The sequence below is a fragment of the Penicillium chrysogenum genome, assembly GCF_028827035.1.
Source record: "Penicillium chrysogenum strain IBT 35668 chromosome Unknown utg000004l_segment0_segment0, whole genome shotgun sequence".
Lineage (NCBI taxonomy): Eukaryota > Fungi > Ascomycota > Eurotiomycetes > Eurotiales > Aspergillaceae > Penicillium > Penicillium chrysogenum.
Window position 1 is genome coordinate 1,464,829 of NW_026622752.1, and position 21,364 is coordinate 1,486,192.

The 21,364-nt window shown below is 51.1% G+C and overlaps 8 protein-coding genes across 8 annotated transcripts; 5 read left to right on the forward strand and 3 right to left on the reverse strand.

Annotated features, from left to right (window-relative positions):
• Window positions 1–250: 250 nt before the first annotated feature.
• N7489_006478 (short coiled-coil protein) lies at window positions 251–892 on the forward strand (the record flags this gene model as incomplete). The annotated part of the gene is made up of 2 exons (XM_056712228.1): window positions 251–570; window positions 666–892. The coding sequence occupies 2 exons, from the start codon at window positions 251–253 to the stop codon at window positions 847–849; spliced, it is 504 nt and encodes a 167-aa protein (XP_056565943.1). The 3' UTR covers window positions 850–892.
• Window positions 893–3,599: 2,707 nt separating this feature from the next.
• On the reverse strand, window positions 3,600–4,565 carry artA (14-3-3 adaptor artA; the record flags this gene model as incomplete). Its single annotated transcript, XM_056712229.1, has 4 exons — window positions 3,600–3,707; window positions 3,770–3,840; window positions 3,900–4,448; window positions 4,505–4,565. The coding sequence occupies 4 exons, from the start codon at window positions 4,563–4,565 to the stop codon at window positions 3,600–3,602; spliced, it is 789 nt and encodes a 262-aa protein (XP_056565944.1).
• A 1,456-nt stretch (window positions 4,566–6,021) lies between these two features.
• On the forward strand, window positions 6,022–6,597 carry N7489_006480 (uncharacterized protein; the record flags this gene model as incomplete). Its single annotated transcript, XM_056712230.1, has 4 exons — window positions 6,022–6,163; window positions 6,302–6,367; window positions 6,427–6,492; window positions 6,579–6,597. Exons 1-4 carry the CDS (start codon window positions 6,030–6,032, stop codon window positions 6,595–6,597), a joined length of 285 nt encoding a protein of 94 aa, XP_056565945.1. The 5' UTR covers window positions 6,022–6,029.
• An 801-nt stretch (window positions 6,598–7,398) lies between these two features.
• N7489_006481 (ankyrin repeat domain-containing protein) lies at window positions 7,399–8,769 on the forward strand (the record flags this gene model as incomplete). Its single annotated transcript, XM_056712231.1, has 1 exon — window positions 7,399–8,769. One exon carries the CDS (start codon window positions 7,399–7,401, stop codon window positions 8,767–8,769), a length of 1,371 nt encoding a protein of 456 aa, XP_056565946.1.
• A 210-nt stretch (window positions 8,770–8,979) lies between these two features.
• N7489_006482 (putative nucleoporin Nsp1) lies at window positions 8,980–11,067 on the reverse strand (the record flags this gene model as incomplete). The annotated part of the gene is made up of 4 exons (XM_056712232.1): window positions 8,980–9,189; window positions 9,255–9,378; window positions 9,430–10,392; window positions 10,454–11,067. The coding sequence occupies 4 exons, from the start codon at window positions 11,065–11,067 to the stop codon at window positions 8,980–8,982; spliced, it is 1,911 nt and encodes a 636-aa protein (XP_056565947.1).
• A 454-nt stretch (window positions 11,068–11,521) lies between these two features.
• On the forward strand, window positions 11,522–13,211 carry N7489_006483 (DUF5102 domain-containing protein; the record flags this gene model as incomplete). The annotated part of the gene is made up of 2 exons (XM_056712233.1): window positions 11,522–11,612; window positions 11,668–13,211. The coding sequence occupies 2 exons, from the start codon at window positions 11,522–11,524 to the stop codon at window positions 13,209–13,211; spliced, it is 1,635 nt and encodes a 544-aa protein (XP_056565948.1).
• Window positions 13,212–13,682: 471 nt separating this feature from the next.
• On the reverse strand, window positions 13,683–16,910 carry N7489_006484 (MIZ zinc finger domain protein; the record flags this gene model as incomplete). Its single annotated transcript, XM_056712234.1, has 1 exon — window positions 13,683–16,910. The coding sequence occupies one exon, from the start codon at window positions 16,908–16,910 to the stop codon at window positions 13,683–13,685; it is 3,228 nt and encodes a 1,075-aa protein (XP_056565949.1).
• Window positions 16,911–17,940: 1,030 nt separating this feature from the next.
• N7489_006485 (putative polarized growth protein (Boi2)) lies at window positions 17,941–21,088 on the forward strand (the record flags this gene model as incomplete). The annotated part of the gene is made up of 3 exons (XM_056712235.1): window positions 17,941–18,011; window positions 18,092–18,235; window positions 18,309–21,088. The coding sequence occupies exons 1-3, from the start codon at window positions 17,954–17,956 to the stop codon at window positions 21,086–21,088; spliced, it is 2,982 nt and encodes a 993-aa protein (XP_056565950.1). The 5' UTR covers window positions 17,941–17,953.
• Between the last annotated feature and the right edge of the window lie 276 nt (window positions 21,089–21,364).

Consider the following 21,364-nt stretch of genomic DNA (forward strand, 5'->3'; position numbering starts at 1 on the left):
GCATTTCGAAATTACTCAGAGTCGGCCAAGGTCGTCTTGAAAATTACATCCTTCTCTCCTTTTCGACTTTCAACCGACCCGGTAGCTACCTCAAGCGTAACACAGATTTCTCATCTGGGGTACATCGCTAGGGGTAGACCCGTGGTCGTTCATCAGCCACTTTTTCCTCCGGCCTCTTTTAACCCGCAAACTTCAATACCGCCATCCTGGACCTCCTTTCGATCTTAGTGTGTCGCGAGCAGTAACCCTTATGGCCTCAGATACAGAAATGACTGAAGCCTCCCCTGTTGACACTCTGCCGCAACCAAACGACGGTGGCCGCATGCATATGTCATCTCTCTCATCATCTTCTTCTATATCCGACGCAGAAACCGAGCGTCGAGGCCGATCAGAACGTCCGCGAATGGCGAGCCGCAAACCCAGTGCTTCGATCCTTGTCCCTCGGGACCACCCCGAAATTGAAATTGAGGAGGAAGAATTTCCCCCCGACGACGCCCGCGCAATGAGCCCACGACGCAATTCTGCCGATCTGGAGCGTTTGGGCAAGGAGGCTCGACAGACCCTACAGGAGTGAGTTGGAAAACAAAAGACGTCTCAGGCGTTTTGCTACTGATGTACGCCATTTCGAAGATTTCGGTGGCTAACCAAATGGACTAAAAACACAGACAAGCCAAGGCTCTTCAATCATCCCTTCAGGCTCTCGCCGAACGTATCGACGCGGTCAAATCGGACCATGATAAGTTGGAAAATGAGAACAAAATATTACAAGACTACATCGGTGGTCTCACTCGCAACATGACCAAGAGCGAAATGACCCGCGGTACGAAAGCACGCAAAGCACAAAAATAAACCGGCTTTCCTCCGAACGGATGTCGCAAGGTGGCCGGATACCCCATCCCGTGGACGTTAATCAGGAGGGATCGCCTTGTATTTTGCCGCAGGGGTTTCCATGCGTTACATACGGTCGCGGGTTTTACCGAGATTTTCGAATTATTTTCACTTCATTACGACGACATCCCTGGTCAACGGATTTCTCTTCTCACCGCACATTCAAGTGGTCGCTCAATGAGTTACAGGCCCAATGTCAGCATGTCACGGCCTCATAAAGCAGCAGGGTTAGGGGAATTTCTTTTACCGTTTCTCTTTCAGCAATGGGGTCAGCATTTACCCGGGGCCTATCCTACGGCCATTTTCTCACAACATCATATCTGCCACCCGACTGGTTCGAGTGGCCACGCTGGAACACACCACATTGCAGTTTAAACGCCACGAAGTCATCGTCTCCACAATTCCCCCAGGGCAACCGATATCGGCTGCTGAACCGGGGGGTGAGGCTGAATCCGAATTATTTACTCAAGGGGGCGACTTCAAGGGATTGTTCGTGACATCATTGCATGCCTGCTCGTACAGCGGCCCGCCACCTGACTTGGCATTTGATTTCCGGATTCATTACATCATCCTCAAAGTCGGTGTGCGACCTTTCTCTATCTAACGCAGTGTTCCACTCTGCCTCTCTTCAACCCTGTCGATATTATTGGCCCGTTTTATTTTCCTATTCCTCACTCTTTCATCTGGCGTTTTTGTCTTTCTGAAGGCTCTGTGAACACGTTTCACTTGTACTTTTTCTTCCTTTTTGTTGTCTTTCGATGCATAGCACCTTGGGCGTTTCGGGGACTGGGACTAGACTCGATTTGATTGAATGGCTCTTGCTAGAGCATTGAAATGTTTCTTCGTCATGGGCATTGCATGGTGACGGTTATCGCCACAACAGAACGGCGTGGGAAGTGGAAAGCATCTTAAGGGGTCTTTTGGAGCAGTCCATTTATCTTCTTCTCTTTCCTCACATGCCTTCTCGATATTCGGAGGGGCTCTCTGTACATCTGCATTTCAACCTTTTCCTTTTTCTCTATTTCCTTCTGCTGTCTCCATTGGACTGACTCGTGTCTCTGTATGGGGAGACAAAGATGCCGCTTTTTATCATGTTTGTTATCATTGTGGCTCTATTTCTGCTTCTTCCACTTGACATACCCAGGAGCGTGCGTGTCTCAAGTCCTCCATTTCCCCTTTATTGTCCTCATACCCCTTTTTATCGAGCCCGCGTGGCTGGTAGCATTGTGGTTTCGACCATAGCAATGGAAAATATTTCAATTTAGACCGTCACTAGTAGAGTAGATCAGTGTAAAACCGTCAATACCAGGAGAAAGATAACCCAATTCGATCAAGAGAGATGCCAGGTGAAACGCCGTCCAATTACATATCAAGTCATTATTACAAGTGCCAAACGAACACGCGGTATGGCATGCATACATACATACCGTATACCGTGTGAAGAAGACGATCAACCGTGATGTGACACCAACCGGCGCACCCAAGCTCGATAGTGTCCAGCTAATACAGCCACTGATATCATTGCGGTTCTTCTGCAGTACGCGGGCATATGCACATGTCCGCACATCCTAGTTAGATATATGTTGTATACCACATAGTGCCGATTCATTATATTCATTATCTGGAACAATACTGGTTTGCATTGAGGATCTGGAACGCAGTATATCTTTCGCATTACCTATGCTGTCGGTTGCGTGGGAGTTTATACCTTGTTTTATAATAGAGACCTTGGTATGCATACCGAATTGAGATCTATCCAGTATATAGTTCGCTTGGATGCTAATTGGGTTTGGGTCTATTTTAGACTAGCATTGTGAAATCTGGCCCAATAGGGTTAGTTGCAGATGCATATATTGTTGTTTCTTCACGGAATAGACGAACTGGTGTACACACCGATTGATGTCCTTGATGCGCTATCAGTGGCCGTGCAGCCAACGGGCAGGGAATAGAGATATTGTGAGGAAGCGAATGTTGATTCAGGGACGGTCAAGTTTACTATAGTAGCTTTCATCTGCACGGTCTAGTTTACTTGGACAAGACAGCGTGCTATACCCTGCAGAAGGCGATGAATATAGACTCGTACGAGCGCCATCATGCTTCAGCTACAATGATTCGCCAAGTCATTACTGGAATAGTGTACGAGAGATTATCTTCGAAACCACATCTAGTGAGAATCAAAACGCCACATGGCACATATACGGGGAGTGATCAATAGGAAAGGTGAAAAGCCAGGTTAGGGATCAGCTGGGATGCCCTTGTTGAAGTCCTGATAAGGAACTGATTTGAAGAACTTCTGTGTGTGTATGTGTGTTGGGCTGGGAGAGTGCGCGCAAGGGGACTCTTTGGGTAGTTAAGAGGCAAAGTAGACAAAATAACAAGGAGAATGAAAAAAACGAAAAGAGGAGACAGCATGGATATTCCCCAGGGCAGAAAACAAGCGCCGGGCCAGAGCAAAAAGGCAAGTAGAGAAGATTCAAGGCAAAAATGGCAGAGCATCGACACCCAAAGGTCGCAATATTTCTCGCACCAACCCTTGCGAGTCTCTGCGATACTATAAACCGACATTCGGGCCAATGATCTCATCGTCCTTCCTCCCTCTCCAATCTATGTTCTTGCACTAGAAGACCCGTCGCGCACTCTCTTCCCCTCGGTTGTTCCATCCGTCCTGAGGACGCGTGTCCATCAACAAGGTCTTTTTAGGTGTTAATCATTTACTCGGCGGCGGGCTTCTCGGCCTCGGCGGCAGGGGCCTCCTCCTTCTTCTCAGCAGGGGCAGCGCTCTCGGAAGCGGGCTCAGCCTCGGACGAGGTCCAGAGGGTCTGGTGGGAAATGCGGGTCAGCGTATGAACAAATTGAATCAGCAGGTGATTTGAACACTTACCAGGTTATCACGGAGAAGCTGCATGATGAGAGTAGAGTCCTTGTAGCTCTCCTCGCTCAGGGTGTCGAGCTCTGCAGAGAAATATTAGCTATGGTCAATGCACGCGCCGAAAATCTGGATCTCAACATACCAGCAATGGCATCATCAAAGGCAAGCTTGGCGAGGTGGCAAGCCTGGTCGGGGGAGTTCAGAATCTCGTAGTAGAAGACTGAGAAGTTGAGGGCGAGTCCGAGACGGATGGGGTGGGTAGGGGCAAGGTCAGTGGAGGCGATCTCAGTGGCAGCCTTGTAGGCCTCCAGAGAGTAGTCGGCAGCACCCTTGCGGCGGTCGCCAATGGCGAACTCGGCAAGGTAGCGGTGGTAGTCACCCTTCATCTTGTGGTAGAAGACCTTGGACTCGCCGCTCTGGGCGGACTTGATGAGGTGCTCGTCTAGAACCTCGAGGATATCGTCGCAGATCTTGGCAAGCTCGGCCTCGATCTTTTGGCGGTACTCCTTGATGAGAGTGACCTGGGACTCGTTGCCCTTGGACTCCTCCTTCTGCTCAATAGAGGTGACGATTCTCCACGAGGCACGGCGGGCACCAATGACATTCTTATAGGCGACAGACAGAAGATTACGCTCCTCAACGGTGAGCTCAACATCGGCCGAGGCGACGACCTTCATGTTCTCAACCATCTCTGCGTCAGATTGTCAGAGATCTGTGCAACTAAATCTAGATTTAAGAGGAACCAACCTTCATAGCGCTCGGCCTGCTCAGCGAGCTTGGCGAGGTAAACAGCGTCTTCGTGACCCATTGTGAATGTGTGTTTTCTACAGTTCAAACTATGTTAGCCAAATTTTTTTTTCTCGTATGGATTTTCATTCTCGGATTGACAATGTTTTTGAGGTGAGGGTTGAAAATCACGCCATGGGACAGTGCAAGTAGGCGATGGCGAGGGGTAGATATCGACCCTTGACCCCCCTTCAACTATACAGGGAAGGGCCCAGTTGAGTTTCCATGAGTATCATGTAGAACGTCTGTGAATGACAAAGCATTGGGGTCAGAAAATAGAGACCCCAAATGACTTGGCCGATCATGACGATCGTGGCGGTTACTGGGCCCTTGGGTCTTCCCGTGTATCGTTTGGGGGGTATCGCAGGAAAGCGGTCGCGGCAACGGTTCAGCGAGTAAACAAGGAGACGAGAACATGTGGTTTGCACCGTAAATTGTGGCGCGATTCCATGGTTTGAATTTGGGGGGAGAATCGTAGTTTTCAGATGGTCTCTTTCCACCATGGATTGTTGATATGTGTGGGTTTTGCGGTGATGACGGGGGGGATGGGCATAGAAATAGGGCGAGAAAAGGGCAAATTTAACAGGGGAAACGACAGGGAGACACTGACCTGGTTTGTGAAAAAGAAAAAGAAGGTGATTAAAGGAATAGCAAGATGGATGGAAGATGGAAGTGAGAGAGTAGGGAGTTGAGAGAGAGGAGGTAGGAGGAAAGGAGGGGGCAGAAGGCGGTGTTGGGATTTACCTGAACAACCCACTTCTTTTGGGCTTTGTGTTTTTTTTTGCTGGTGAAATATCCAAGAAAATAAGAGAACAAGTCCAAGTGATCTCAACTTCTCTTCTCTTCTAATTATTTTACTTTTTTTATATATATACAAAAGTAATCGATGAATATAATACCATTTTGCCATATACTATACACAAATCTTCTCTCATCGCTTCTGTGTGGTTCGGTGGGCCTCTTACAGCGTCATCCCCCATTCCGCATCCGCCAATCGCCCCGGGGTTCCTTACTTGCGCCTCATTCGAGATCACAAAAGGCAAGATGGGCTCGAAACAGTCTAGAACGAATTGGTATACAGAGTAGGGTAAAGGGTCTACCCCTCGGACTATCCGTATTGTAGGAAAAAAGTCAAAAAGGGAAGGGAAAAAAAAAACAGTCACCTGCAGTCGATTAATGATGTGACCGTCCCTGTGATGTGATTCAAGTAGTTGAAGTATTGGGCTATCGTATACTTGGAAGCCCTGGAGGCCCAAGTGGAAAGTCGAATGAGAAGGCCGCGACTTATCAGAAATTTCTGTTCACATGACCTGGCGTCTGACATAAGCTTGTTTCTTCCGACCATCACATGATGTCTCTTGGCATGTAACGTCATTTGCTATAAGCTTCCAACCTTGGAAGTGTTGCCTTTACTTCTCCTCGTACTTTGTCAACTTCATCCCGAATTCACCTCACAAATCTCACTACCCCCCTACCACAAATCATCATGCTTCGTCAATTTGCCCGTCCTGCTGCTACTGCCAACCGGGCAGTCTTCACCCGCTCCTTCTCGGTAGCTGTCCCTCGTATGGGCGAAGGTGACACCGGCGCTCCCCGCCCTAGCGGTGGTGCCTCTTCCGGGTAAGTGAGATGCAAGTTGACCGCGGAACATACACTTAGAAGTTCGATGGCAATGAGCGGGCAGGCCCGTGTCTGCCTTGCTGCAATTTTATAGATCATATCTATATGAGAGGTCGCTAACATCTGTCCCTCTACTAGTGACGCATTCACCAAGCGCGAGGCTGCGCAAGAGAGCCTTTACATCCGTGAGAAGGAGCTCGAGAAGTAAGTTTAGCAAAGCCGAGAACAACCAGGTCGAAGCGGCGAGCTAATTGGTTTGACAGGCTTGCTCAGCTAAAGAAGAAGATCAACGAGCAGCGCAAGCACTTGGATGAGCTGGAGACCCACATGTAAGTGCAAGCCTGGAAATATTCTCCTGACCATCTTCCTTTTCCGTTGAATGTGAAAATGGCATGACTGACTGGCTTCTCTTTAGTGATGGTCTGCGCCGCTAGACTCCATGCACCCATTTTATCTTATGTTTAATATGAAGAGCTACTCCAACTGCTGTGTATAATACCATCTCCCCTCCAAAGAGCTATCTTGCTTGTCTGCTACCTTGAGATTGTACCGGTTCCAGCGACTGTTCCTAAACAAGACATGTCTCTATCATAGCATAAGTTCTCCATGATTGGTGTGTACAGTGCTCAGTAGGTCGCTTTATATCATTGGGAAAGATCGGCATTACCAGCTATGTAGTGTTTAGGTCCGTGGGCTTAGTATATTACCTACATGTTCGTGGTCTTTGGACAAGCGCAAGGGATTTTCGTATTCTTTTGTGGAAAATGTGTTTCCTTTAGGAGGATAACTAACCCGGGGAAATTGTCCCGCAGTGCGCGTTTACGGCAGACCAGGCGTATAAGCATTGTACAATGTAGATTCTCGGCCCAACGCATACATATAGCGGGTTGGGGTTTGGGCCGCACAGGATTTTCTTTTCCCTTAGCTTTTGTTGCTTCGAATGGATGCTTTGGCTTTGCAAAGGCTTCTATGTTTAAAAGGAAGCGAAGAAAAAGTACACCCGTGGTTGGCCCGAGTACGAGAATAATGTATGTAAGCTGTAGGTTGTCGACGGTCTCCACATAAACAAAGCGGGACCCTACAGCTCTTTACCCCTATCTGTTGAGACCATCCCGTGATAAGACAGATATACACGCACCAAGGCACCTTCCCGAACAACGTTACCGTCCAGCTACACTGAGGCTCCTTCCATCTTACCTGGTCTAAGCCCTCGACACCCGAGCAAATACCCCTCCATGACTCTCCTTAGCCTACCAAATGAGCTTCTGCTAGCCATATCAGGGTCACAAGACTGCCAAAGAGACATAAATGCCTTTGCAAGGACCAGTCGCCGCTGTTATGCTCTCCTGAACCCCCTCCTCTATGCCTACAACGTCCGCCAGCACCAAGGGAGCGCACTCCATTGGGCAGCAAGTCAGGGACAACTAAGAACAGCACAAGAATCACTCCGACAAGGAGCGCAAATCAATTCGAGGAACAGAAAAACAGGGAAAACGCCAATAATACAGTCCGTTCACAGCGACCATGCAGATATTGTTGCACTGCTGTTGGCACATGGAGCCGACCTGAACGCCAAAGGTGGCGGGGGGCCCGACGAAGCAATCATATCAGCTGTGACCCGCAACAAGGCAGCCGTCGCTAGAGTTTTGCTTGATCACGGCGTTGACGTGAATTTGACGGACTACAGGGGTAGCCTATTGCATATTGCGGCTAGAAGAGCCGACAAAAACCGCGAGGAAGTGGTGAGAGTTTTGATTGAGAAAGGTGCCAACATCGAATCTACCCATGTTGGCGAGACTCCGTTGCACGTAGCGTGTGAGTCTGGCTCCGTGGAAGTGGCTCGGTGCCTAATAGAAAGCGGTGCCCGTTTGGACACGTGGGGTCGGCGTGGAAGTTCGCTCCTGCACGCGGCAACCAATGAAGTCAAGGGCGTGAAGTTGTTAGTGGAGAAAGGAGTCGATATCGAGGTGAAAGATGACCAAGGTGAGACACCACTGCACCGGGCGTGCTGGAATGGCCGGGCAGAAACAGCAGCGTTCTTGCTGGACCAGGGTGCAGATATAGAGGCAAGATCGTTAAGTGGGAAAACACCATTGCTGCTGGCGGTACTCTGGGAGTCCAGCGTATGCAAGCAACTGGGGCCGGCCTCCGTGACCACTCTCTTGCTGGAACGAGGCGCCAATCCAAGCCGGGGAAATGATTCCAACATCACACCATTGCAGTGCGTGACGACGAAAGGAACCACATCGCTTTTCAAGCTATTGCTACAATATGGCGCTGACGTAGAGCCAAAAACTAGGCTGGGCGCGACGCCGCTGCACAGATTAGCGGATTCTGGCGCTTTAGAGTCCGCAAGGCATTTGTTGCAGAAAGGCGCTGATGCACAGCCAAGGAACGGGGAAGGAAATACTCCGTTGCACTTGGCAGCGCAGAGAAGCGATGTGGAATTCGTCAGGTTGCTGCTAGAGGCAGGCGCTGACCGGCTGGTCAAAAATCACAAGGGTCAATTGCCTGTACATCTAGCATCAGAAGGAGCACGGGAATCAGAAGAAAGACAGAGAAAAGTGGTAGATCTTCTGGAGCCTCAGTTCGGTCATCAACGTTAGCAATACAACGAGCATCCGAGAATTTGTCAATCCTATTGCATTGGATTCTACGAAGGTTCAAGGTGTTAATCACAAACCGCATGCAAGCATTTTATTGTGACCGACTATTAGCATTCCCTGACTACAACAGAACGTTCCCCCAAAGCACATCGAGGTGCCAAGTAGCCGATAACTCCGAGTTCAAATCATTAGAAAAAGCCATCCACCCCTTTACCGTCCTTGCATGAAAGAGCGGTAGAAATCATCAGCGGTATTGTTGTTGCCCATACCATTGTTAGGATAGCCGTATCCAAGACGAGCAGAGATCGATTGACCTGCTTTTTGGGCGGCAGTAACCTTGGACTGCAGCTCTGAGGTGCCCTGATCGATGACCTGCAGCTGGGACAGGTGTGCGTTGAGAATGCGAACAATCTGCGAAATCTATAGAGATGCGTAAGCAATAGATTCCCCCACGAAAAGGTATCGATACTGAGTTTGGGACTTACCGGCTCATCCGCCTTGTTGGTCTTAGTCAATGTGGATGAAGCACCGTTGACCTCTTCAATCATGCTAGTAAGGTCCTTGCCCATTTCATCCAAGCGTTCCGAGAGCTTCTCGGCCAGTTTGTAACTAATGGTCATGTTAGCAAGACCGTATATATCAGTTGGGGATTATGCTTACGTTGTCTCACGCTCCTGGTCCGGTCCTTGGAGAGACTCTCCAGGGCCCACCTGCTTGGTAACCATCTCGTCGACTTCACGCTCGTATCGATCCAGCCATGAGCTGAGCTCATCCTGTTGGCCTTCGACGGCTGACAATTGGCGCTCAACCTCCTGAGTAGCTCGATCCGCATCAACAGTGCTGCCGTATAGCTTCTGAACTTTGGTACCATTGTCCACCAGCAAACGGTCCCATTCGGAAACCTTCTCCGCCTGCTCGCGGAAGTCCTTTTGATATTTGCCAAGATCTGTAGCCCATCGGGTGATGATCTCATCCATGGTTTTGTTCTTCAGACGTGACTGGGCTGGAGGAGCGGGCCCCGTAGTAGACTGGCCAAGGGCGGAGGGTGCAGCTGGTGCAGCGCCGGCAGCTGTTGTAGTCGGAGCAGTGGTCGTTTTACTACCAAGGCCACTAAGCGGTGCTGAGCTGGCGGAGGTTGCTGGCTGAGTCGAAGGCGTAGTAGTAGTAGCTTGGCCGAATAACCCGCCAGTAGGTGCGGCAGCAGTAGTAGTAGTAGCAGGTGCGGCAGTGGCCGCAGTACCTGGAGCAGTGGAGGGAGCCGAGGCCCCAAACAGGCCTCCTCCAAGAGGAGCTGTTGCTGGTGTCGTGGAGGGAGCAGCTGTGGATGTGGCACTTCCGGTGGAAGGGAAAAGAGACTTTTGAGGGGTAGCACTCGACGTGGCGGGAGCTCCTAGGGAGGGAGTCGTGGTTGCGGCGGAGGCAGGAGCGCCGAGGGCCGGGAATGCAGGCTTCGAAGCGGAGTCGCCGCTGGGGGCAGCAGTATTCTTGAACAGAGACGGTGTCTGGGAGCTTTGCGCACCACCCGCGGGTGCAGCAGCGCTGAAAAGGGATTTAGGAGTTGTCTCTGCAGTGGTCGTAGGAGCGGGTGACTCGGCCGGCTTGCTTGCACCGAATAGACCGCCGCTGGGCGCAGCAGGGGTTGCGCCACCTCCAAACAGCGACTTGGATGGCCCCCCCTCCGAACATATTGCTAGAGGGCTGTGCCTGTGAGGTGGCAGGCGTGGTAGACGACGGCGCTGCTGTGGGGGTAGTCGAGTCTGCCGGTTTCGCGGCCCCGAACAAGCTGCTGGGTGGGTTGGATGCAGGCGGCGGACCAGCAGGGGTGGTGGAGTTATTGCCAAACAAATTGCCTCCCGCGGGAGCAGGGGTAGCAGTTGGGGCCGCGTTTCCGAACAAGCTCTTTGCGCCTCCGCCGCCGAAGACGGAATTGCTGGCAGGTGTGGTCGATTCCGTGGACTTGTTGGGAGTCTGGCTGCCGGCAGCGGCGCCGAAGAGTGAGTTGGGCTGCGTGCCAGTTCCGGAGGGAGCCTTGCCGCCGAAGCTGAAGGCCGAAGCACCACCATTGGTCGCACTGGAAGCGCCTGCATTACCGAAGGTTGGTGTGCTTTGGCCACTTGCGGAGTTTGCTCCAAACAACGATGGCGCGCTGTTGCCGGTGGACGAAGCTGTAACATTACCGAAGAGGCCACCACTAGACGCATTGCTATCCTTGTTGGCGCCGAAAGCGTTCCCCGCTGTGCTGAAGAGATTTCCGCTAGAGGCGCCAGTAGAGGCCGGGGCACCGAAAGAGAACGCCATGGTGTTGGTGATCGAGCTTGAGGAATGGGAGGGAAAAAGCTGGACGGAGAGAAAGCGCCAGCAACAGACGGAGCAGGGGAGGCGGGCCTGCAGAATGGATCGAAAGATCCGGCAATGAGAGAATGGAGCTCTTGATCGAATAAATCGAGACAAAGAGCCAAGGGTGGAATGAGAAAGGCAGGACAAGAACGTCGAGACAATAGACAATAATAATTGGAAGGAGTTTGGCAAGCGCGCGCTGAAGTTTGACGCCTTGAATACAAGGCATAAATGGTGACTGAAAATATTGGCCAATTTATTTGATAACTGATGCCTGAGGCAGATGTGTCTGGACTCACATCGATCACAGGGAAACAAGTATCACTGCACACTACACACGGCCCATTGCATTTTGAACTATTCATTTCTGTGTGCCCCTTCTTTCATGTTAACACCCTGAATTCAAGCTGCAATCATGTCGGAGGGGCCGTCCGATCTGTCTAGTTCGCATCTAGAGCCCACCAGCAGAACTACGGAAATGCAAGATCCAGGAGCTGGCGACCATAGTACACGACCCTTGGATATACTTGAATATCTGTTTGGAACTGACCTCTTTTCTAGCAGCTTCTGAAAGCGACGAAGAATACTTCTCAGACGCCAGTGAAGGCAATCCCCAACCCCAGTCACTCCCACAATCCGGTCGCACTTCCCCTGTCCCGCGGACTCGAGTCGAGAGGGTTGATAACAGCACCCAGCATGGCGAGACCCCTGGCACAGCAGCATTTGGAAAGCGACAACTGGACGCAGTCCCCGATGAAATTGAGGTTATTCCAGAAGGCTCACAAAGCCAGACACGTTCCCCCGTGGGGTCAGAGAACCAAAGCTTGTTTACTGAAGGCTTGCCGGTTCCGCGCACAGTGGTTGAGAAGGTGGACCCAGATGAACCTAGCCATGGCGAGGTTCCCGGCACATTGGCGCATGAACAGCGTCTCGCTGATGCTGTGCCCGACGTTGTGACCAAGGCTTCAGATTCCGATAGCAGCCCAACGCCGCCAACTATCAACTCTACACCTCCTGAGGTTGATGGGCCTACAGCAGACATTCCTGAGACACGGCTTGAGCGGGTGGATACAATAGCCACCGAGGAAGACCTGTCGTCACACCCACACGCTCATACAAGCTCAACGAGTGACGCATTGCCCGATGCGGTAGAGACCGTCCCGGATGTCTCAATAGATGATACAGACCTGAAACCCAAAGACCTCTCATTGGAGGATGACATGAACGACGACCACGGATATGAAAAGCAAGAAGCGGGTGATGATTTTGATGAGTTTGTAGAAGAGCAGGAAGATATGGGAGACGACGATTTTGGAGATTTCGACGATGGCTTCCAAGAACCCAATGCAGAAGAAGCTCCCACAGTTGAAACTACGGCACCTCAGCAATTCCACGCACCTCCACCTCTTACCGATTTCGACACATTCAAATCCACCTCCGAACTCCTCGATTCCCTCCAAGACACCCTCGACATCCTCTTCCCCGAATCCCAAGACATAAGCTCTCTCCCACCCGTGGAGCCAATCCCAGACTCCGCAGCAATCTTCAGCACCGAGCGATCCCTCTCACTATGGTCCCAGCTCGTGGCACCACCACCTCTCCAGCCCCAAAACTGGGTGAAATCCCGCATCCGCCGACTATTCCTCGTATCGCTGGGCGTGCCCGTTGATCTGGACGAAATTCTTCCAGCCTCCAAACAGAAAAAGCTCGTTCTACCTTCTATCGATATTGAAGGCACCGGCTCAAAGAGCCCCGGCGCTCGCTCCAGAAGTCGAGTCCGCAAAGAAGAAGGCAACGACAACATCACCGAAAAGGGGCGAGCACCCTCCCGCCAGAAGGCTACTCCTCGCCGCGGCGTACCACCAGCGCCGGAAATAGATCTCTCAGCGGTCCGCCGGCTGTGCGCCACTACCGATGCTGCATTGAATGGTCTCACAGATGCAGAGTTGAAGCTGCATGTCCAGGAACTAAACCAGTTTGCCCAGCGCGCTAGTTCGGTATTGGAGTACTGGCTGAAGCGGCGGGATGGCTTGGTTGGTGAAAAAGAGGCTTTCGAGGGTGTCATTGAGAACCTCGTTAGTCATGTTAGGAGAGTCAGAAAGTAGTCTTTCCCTGCTCCAAACACTTGGTGTACTATCTAAATGCCCAATATAATATATTCTGTATAATCTAATGTCGATACCGGAGAAACCGATTTATCTGGAATATGTGCAACTTCTTAAGTCTACTCTATTGGAGAGCTATAGCACGATGGTACTCGGTTACAACTGGGCCGAGTCTCTCATGAAGTCTTGGATTCAAATTTAATTCTTTTAATTTTTTGTTATCTTATGTTTTCACTCTGTTACACCTTGAGTAATGGAAGACAAAATTGGAGGCAGCTGTTATGACCCAATCCCCCGACGTCAGCAACGACAGATCATGAGAGTACATGGAAGGTATGCATTTGAAGAGCACGCAGTAAGGGGTATCTTTCTTTTCGAATGCATGCAAAGATAAACGAAAGACATTTGAAGGACAGGACCGCTAGAGGAGTAGAAAAGGGAAGAAATTTGTTCGAAACCCCGATGAACTAATTAGTCCAATTCAATGACCGTAGGTTCTTGGGTGCGGACAGCCGGGCTGTGGCTACCACTAGACACGTCCTTCTTGGTACGCACGGCAACAGGGCCGAAAGGGCTTTCGGCCTTGCGCTTCGGAGAAAAGGGCCTGTCTGCCGCGGGCGAAGTCTCATCGGTATCGTACTTGGGCGTCCAGGTTCCATCAACTTTAATCTGGATTGCTCGAATCCCATTAAGTCGGTGTGTACGGGCAAGCTGGGCATGTACCTCGACAAGGAACTGATCGACTACTAAGAACTGTGGGCGTGCGTCTCCCTTGCAGATCGGGCAGCGCCAGTTATCGACCATGGGTGTAGGACCGGATACGGACTTCCTGGTTCTTATGAAAGTGTCACGATCGAAGCATTCATGGTGGTTGCAGTGGCGCGAGCGAACGGGGACATCGAAGATGCGTGCCATGAAGGGGTCCACTAGGTCGATTGTGAGGTTGTCGGTGACAACTGCCAGGTCATCGTCATCGGTGGTGGGAGAAAGACGCTTTTTGATCGCTGCACGAGAGTCCGCGGCAGAGATGGATTGGACCAGGCTGAGTATCTGGTCGAACTCGGCGACCTCCATGACTTCCACTCCGAAGGCGTATTTGGAGGTCTTGCACTCATCCTGTCCTAAGATCATATCGAGCCGTACACTGTTTTCGCCTGCTTTGAGGCTCTCGGTGATGTCCAGAGGCAGGTCTTTTCCGTTGTGAACCTTCCGGCGCACAAAGAGCTCTTTGTCATTCACACTAATGTAGAAGACACTAGGCCAGAAAGTGCTGGCGGTGGACCAAGTCTGCTCCGCCACGGTGTTTGAATCGCCAGGGAGACGAATGCATCGCAGGCGAATAGTCCGGCAACCGGGCCTAAAGGTCCAAACCGAATGTTGGCCTTCCTTCCCGTGAGCTACGTGTGGGAACTTTTGGCGCTCATCGTGCGTGAAAGAGAAATTCCACGTGTAGATCGACTGGTCAACGTTGACGAAGGTTGGGTATACGACGAAGGTATCGAGATAGGTAAACAAATCAGTCTCAACCTCATTGCCATCTGAACTTCGTTTTACCAGCTTCTTCATAGGATCGCGGAGATCGACCATATGAAGACCGAAACGCGTTGGATTTGGGTTCACCATCATGGGCGCTCTGTGGCCGGGTACCGGGAGGAAGGCAGAGTTAGGTAAAGGCTGGAAATGCTGTCCAGTAGGCGGCTGTCCCTGAGGAGGCACGCGTGTGCTCGGCGAGGCAGACGACTGCAAATTCATCGAATGCTGTCGGTTGTAATGGTTATTGGGCATTTGCGGTGGCAGCGGGTGCTGGGCCATATGGTTTGTTGTAGTGGGTGTTGTGGTTATGGGCGATGGAGCGTAGAGTGACTGTGATGGATGCGCAGAGGTGAGAGCACTCGGTTGGAGGGAGGCGATGGAGGAGTTAGCAGGCGCTACTGAAGTTGTAGGCATTGTTCGACGCTGCATTTGTTGACCATGTGGACCTGGGGGTGCTTGGTGCCTCCGAGAAGGTGGTACATGTCCCGCTGCCTGCATGTGCATTTGCGTCTGTGGACTCATCTGCGGATTCATATGTGAATTCACCAGATACCACAGTCCTGTTCCCTGCCACTGTCCTTGCCCCTGTGACATGGGGTTGTAATAAGGACTTTGCGGGGTATTCTGCATTGGTGAGTTTACGCTAAATTGATGCCCAGGTGGGCCAACAACCTGACCCTGGGGCAAATTTGAGGGGAGAGGCTGCAGAGATGCACCGAGTGGGGTTAGAGCAGGCGAATTTGCGGCAGGTTGACTCACACCAGCAAGCGAAGATCTGGGATGGGATGGCGGTAGTGGGGCTTGAGACATGGTTTGATTCTGAGCTCTGGGAGGTCGTACAGGGTGGGAGGAAGATGGTGTCTGTGATTCGGATGAACGTGGGAAGTTGAGATACTCTTGGGTAATTTGCCTGTTGAGAGCCTGCTGGGTCGTCTCTGGAGCTTCAGATTCCTTGCACCGCTGGAAAGCTTTAAAATCTGTCCAAAACAACTTCAGCAGTGCTTCGATGTCTTTATCATGATGAAGGCGCCGTGCAGCACACGTAAACATCACCGACATCAACATCGGGGACGGACAAGCGAGTGCTTGCCAAAGACGAGACACCAAGGGGGGATGTTGGGCCTGAAGAGAGTGATTCAAGATGCCCTGCCATTCAGTTGCAAGCCGTGCTAAAAACTCAGAAACACCGGACAACATTTGGAGGTACCAACTGCTCTGCATCAACTGCTGTGGAGATGCTGGGAAATGGGCGAACACAATGACGGCGGCATCATGCATCTTTCCATTGTCTTCCAGAAGAGGGATGAGTGATCGCATGCCTGACTCAGGGGCTCTAATCTGACCCAATATACTTGGATCAATGCTATATTGGCAGTACAACTGATGTGTCACCAAGTAGAAAGCGTCCTTACGACTAATGGCATTGCACAATAACTGGATTCGAGGCCGAGTAATAGTCGTGTCTCTGCGAGCAGGTATTGCTCCTATCGCAGACAACTCGTCTACCAAGGCATCCAATTGACCAGACCATTGTTCCCATACCTCATTGGGAATGGCCGCAGCCCCAGTTCCCCCTATCTGCAGCAGGCTAGGTCGCGACCCTGAGACTATGCTTCCTTGTGTGGTATGGGCTGTGCGTGTGCCTGTGTTCGAGGGCGAGTTTGTGGACCGGTTGGGTCCCATTAGAGGGGACTGGGTCGCGCTTCGTGACGTGGCGAGCCCGCTAGGAGGTTGGACCGCCATGCGCTCATCATCGCCACGTTGTGCCGTGAGTTGTGTAGAGATTGGTGGCAGTGTGGGAGGTCTGCTTGAGACGATCGCATCCGCGTTCACGGGACTTGGATGAGAATTTGTACTGAGAACTGGTGAGGGAAGAGCCGTAGCTGGCGTGTCGGGGGTTTTTGTATGAATAGAACCACGTGAGCGAGGTTGATTAAGGGTCTCACCGGGCGTGACGGGGGACATTAAGACAGCCTGGGGGAGGGATTTGGGAGTGACTGTAAGGTCGACCTCAACGCGTGGATTTCCCGTAGCCGAGTTCTCTGGGGCGTTAGTCTGCGGACCCATCCAGTTCCTCCGCACGCCGCCTAAAAACAGATTGGCAGTAGTGTTAGACTCTTCAATATGATCAGCACTAGCGTGCGATCGAGATTTAGGTGAGACCATGACGATCGAGTAAGTGTAGAAAGCATCAGGATGGTTTTGGTCGAGTCTGTTTAAAGTCCGTTTAATAAAGGGCGCTTACAACCATGTTGGAACAAAGAATCCTAAGAGTTTAGCGCTTAGATACCAGAATAGGAATGGATCCGTGCAGAGTGAACAATAGACGTAGGGAACTCTCTGAAACTATGTGAAATAGTTATAATTACAAATAAATCATAGTTATCCTAGAATAGATCCTAGGTCTAATTGCTGGACCTTATAAATTACATATAATAATATGATCCATCTTGAGACTTGGGCAAGAATCCATGGATGACCGGGTTCATCTGCATATAAGCAGTACAATATAGATAAGTACCTTAGGTACGTACTATGTACGAAAACGGAATACTGAAACTCTTCAAGTTATGTTGCTAATTTACCAGTCAGGCTAGTAATTATTATTGTAATTATAAGTAATCACCATTGAAAGTTCCAAGGTTGTGCCACCCCTCAGCTCAACATCTCTCTCTCTCTCAACCACGGAAAGCGTCAAGTCCAGACTTTTTCCAGGTTCTTACAATTTGCACACGTCACTTTCGCCTTTCGCCTTTCGCCTTTTCTTCTTTGCAATTTTTGGTATAATTTGGGTATTATACATATATTGACTATATTGGCATTTGTGTGTCTTAGTGTCTTTTTCCCATCATCCCTGGTCCTTTTCTTTCTGGTATGATATATATCGTGATTGCACAGATATAATCCTTCCTGTAAAGAACAAAAAATACAAAAAAAGGAAAAATACACAAGCTACCCTCCCCGAGTTCGGGATCCTTCGAGGTTCGTGCTCCCGAGCCCCGCGAGTTGTTTAACCTAATCACTCTCTCTAATCTCCATCTCTCTTTTAGATTTCTCACATTCTCTCCCCTTCCTGTCTTCGGTGAAGTCACATTACTCTCTCCCAGAGGGATACGCGGTTGCAATTTGCAAAAGCAAATTTGCACTTTCTCCAAATGCCATGTATTGTGTTTTCTCTTGACTTTCTTAGAAACACGGAATATTGAGAGATGGTTACCATGGGCCCACCACAGGGTGTTCGTCCCGGCGACATTCTAGAGGTTCTTCGTAAGTGACGTCGTGTGCGACACCTCGACTTTGGAGGACTGCTTCTCAGGATGCGCCCAGCTTCTAACACTCCAAACTAGATGAATTTGGCGGGCGCGGAGAAGATGAACTGATCATGTTACCCCGCGACAAGATTGAATTAATCGAGTTGGATGAAGGATTTGGAGATGCCTGGTACTATGGCAAAAACCTTAGGACGGGACAAACTGGTCTCTTCCCTGCGAGTATGCGCCCTCCCCAAGACCGCCGTCAGCAACCCCCCCGACTATTCACCAGCTAATATTTCCTGCGCGACAGACTTTACTACTAAACCAGGCGCCCCAAGAAAAACCCTCGCTGAGTCGCCAGTACTCGTAGAGTCGCCAACGCAATTGGAATCCTCTGCGCCCGCAGATTCATCGTTCGCATCAGTCGGGAGTGGGCAGAGCACCCCTCAAGCATCGCGCCACGCTAGCTCCGACGATATGCAGTCACCGCAAATTGGTTCTCCCACACAGCATCGATCCGCCTCGTCTCCGCTACCTCGCCCAAGTCTGGCGGCCGATATCCAGCAAGCCTTTCGTGGTTCGATGGACAACCATGTGAACGGCGAAGAAAGTCCGGTCATGAATGAGACCTTGAGCGTCATTGACGAGCACATCACGGATATGAACACCCCACGTCACAGTGTATCGACCCAGGAACCCAGGACGATCAATGATTCCGGCAGCGAGTACAGCAGCCATATTGGCCACAGGGCTTCTTATATCAACGGACATGAAACCGACGACGAGGAGCAGAGTCATCCAACCGAGCAAGAGGTGCGAAAGTGGAGTCAGTCACAGACTGCAAGATGCTTGCGCGGGCTCGGTATTGATCCAAAACACTGTGACATCTTCGAAGAACAAGAGATCACCGGTGATGTGCTTCTTGATATGGATCAAGATTTCCTTTTTATGAAGGAATTCGATTTTGGAGTCATGGGCAAGCGGCTCAAGACCTGGCATAAGATCAAGGCATTCCAAGAAGAGACCAAGGGTTTCAGTCAACAGCAAGCCCGGAAAGACTCCATCTCCAGCTTCTCGGGGCCTTCTGATGAACGTGCATTGTCTCGCGCTGGGCACACCGGTCCACTTCTTCCTCGGATTCCTACCTTGTCAGAAAAGAACGGCGCTGGTTATCCACGAGCCTCTGCCCCGGTGCAACACCCCCGATTGGCTAGCAACAACAGCTCGCCGATGACACCGCATACCCCTCCCTACAGCCATGATTCACCGAGGAGAATCTCTGCGGCATCGCTCCGTGATCTCAACCAAGCGCGTCGTCATTCTTCTATTGATGCCACCCAACGCGGCATGTCTGATTCGGTTGTCGTTGGTCACCAAAAGAAACCTTCATTTGACCGGTCCTGGACTCTGAATTCCGGCCCCCAATCCATGCCCGTTCGCCCAGGAACCTCCGCGGGAACTAGTCCGGGTGGCTTGCAGAGTGGACCGCTGACCGCTGAGTCGGGTTCTCACACCAACTCTTATATCAGCACCCCAGATCAAATTGAGGACCTAGATCGGGGTTATTTCTCAGGAACCGAGCTCGACTCACGCCGAACCCGCCGGGTTCTACAGAAACGGGGCTCCACCGGTGTCGGCGTAAACAATCACTCGCGCAAGTCAAGCTATGCAGAAGATCAATATAGAGTGATGTCCCCGGCGAAGCGACACTCGCGCATTGGCAGTGTGGACTCGATCCGTGACGCAGCAAAGCATGTCTCCACGGCTGCTCACGCCTATCACGGTACGCCACCGAAGAGTCGAATGCGGAGCTTGAGCACGCGCGTGTCAACCGATAGAAGTGGGAACAACTCTCAGTCGTCAACCACCGAGAGCAGAACCAGTAATAGTGGGTTCTTCGCCAACTTTTCTCGGGTCAACAAAGGTGATTCTGAAAGCTCTTCTTCTCGCGCTTCGCCGATGCAGTTCCAACCATTGAAGAATGCTGGGCCCAAGTTCCGCCGAGCTATGGGGCTTCGTGCTATATCCGACGTGGTTGGAAAGAAGATTGACACATCTGCGTCTCCTGACTCACCGCAGGAGTCCGAACCTATCTCTGCTCGCACCGGATCTACGACTCCATCAGCGACATCCAAGAGCTCGGAACGGCATAGTACAGATGGGTCTGGTAAGGCTGCCACTGACGGGCACGGATTTGTAGTCCGGCCTCGGACCGTCAAGTCCAAGAAGGAGACTAGCGCCTATACTCGGGGTCTCGAGAAGAAGACACCGCATGAACAGATGGATGGTTGTGACTATAGTGGATGGATGAAGAAGAGATCCTCCAACTTGATGACCACCTGGAAACCCCGTCTGTTTGTACTGCGCGGTCGTCGTCTGTCCTATTACTATTCCGAGGACGACACCGAGGAAAGAGGCTTGATCGACATCACCGCTCACCGTGTCTTGCGAGCGGATCAAGACCCGATTATCGCTCTACATGCAACCATCACCGGCTCCACCGCGTTGCCAGCCAATGCCAACAACACCGTGGATACCCCTGGCGGCACGAAGCTCACCACCCCCTCGGTCATTCAATCACTGACCACTAAGGACGGCAATGGACCGTTCTTCTTCAAGCTGGTGCCCCCAAAGTCAGGCAACTCGCGTACCGTGCAGTTCACAAAACCAGCCACCCACTACTTCCAGGTCGACAATGTCCAGCAGGGTCGTCTGTGGATGGCAGCGTTGATGAAGGCGACCATTGAGCGCGATTTGGGACAGGCAGTGGAATCCACCAACAAGCAAAAGACTATTAGTCTGAAACAAGCTCGGCTGATGAACCAGCGACCGCCGGAGCTGATGCCTGCTTCAGGCAGCACCAAGACCTCGCAGACCATCAATGAGGAAGAGGAAGAAGCGGGTCTCCAACTCGAGGGCTTGAATCTTAGTCAGTCTGATGCCAACTCGTTCGAGGATACGAACGGCAGTCTGGACATTAACAACACAGATGGAGGCCTCGAGCGACCTCTCTCTAACCCCCTTGGAGACTTGGACAGTGGCCACTCATCCTTGCTTCCAGATCCTCTGGCCAAAACGGAATCTAAGTGAATATTTATTTGGGCCCCTATTATTTGTGTGTGACCTTGCTTGGAATTACTTGAAGGACACCTTTTGGCCATTATTGTTTTCTTTTTGCTGGCGTTTGATGTGATATACCCCTCGCTCAGACTTCTTCCTTTGTTGACTCGGGCCAATTTCGTCATTGCAGGTACGTTGGTCGGGGGATTTATGTGGGAGTATGTGATTAACTTGCTTATGGACACGAAGTTGACTGGAACTGAGCGTTCTTCCCTATACTAATTGCATCTGCAAATGTAGATACTA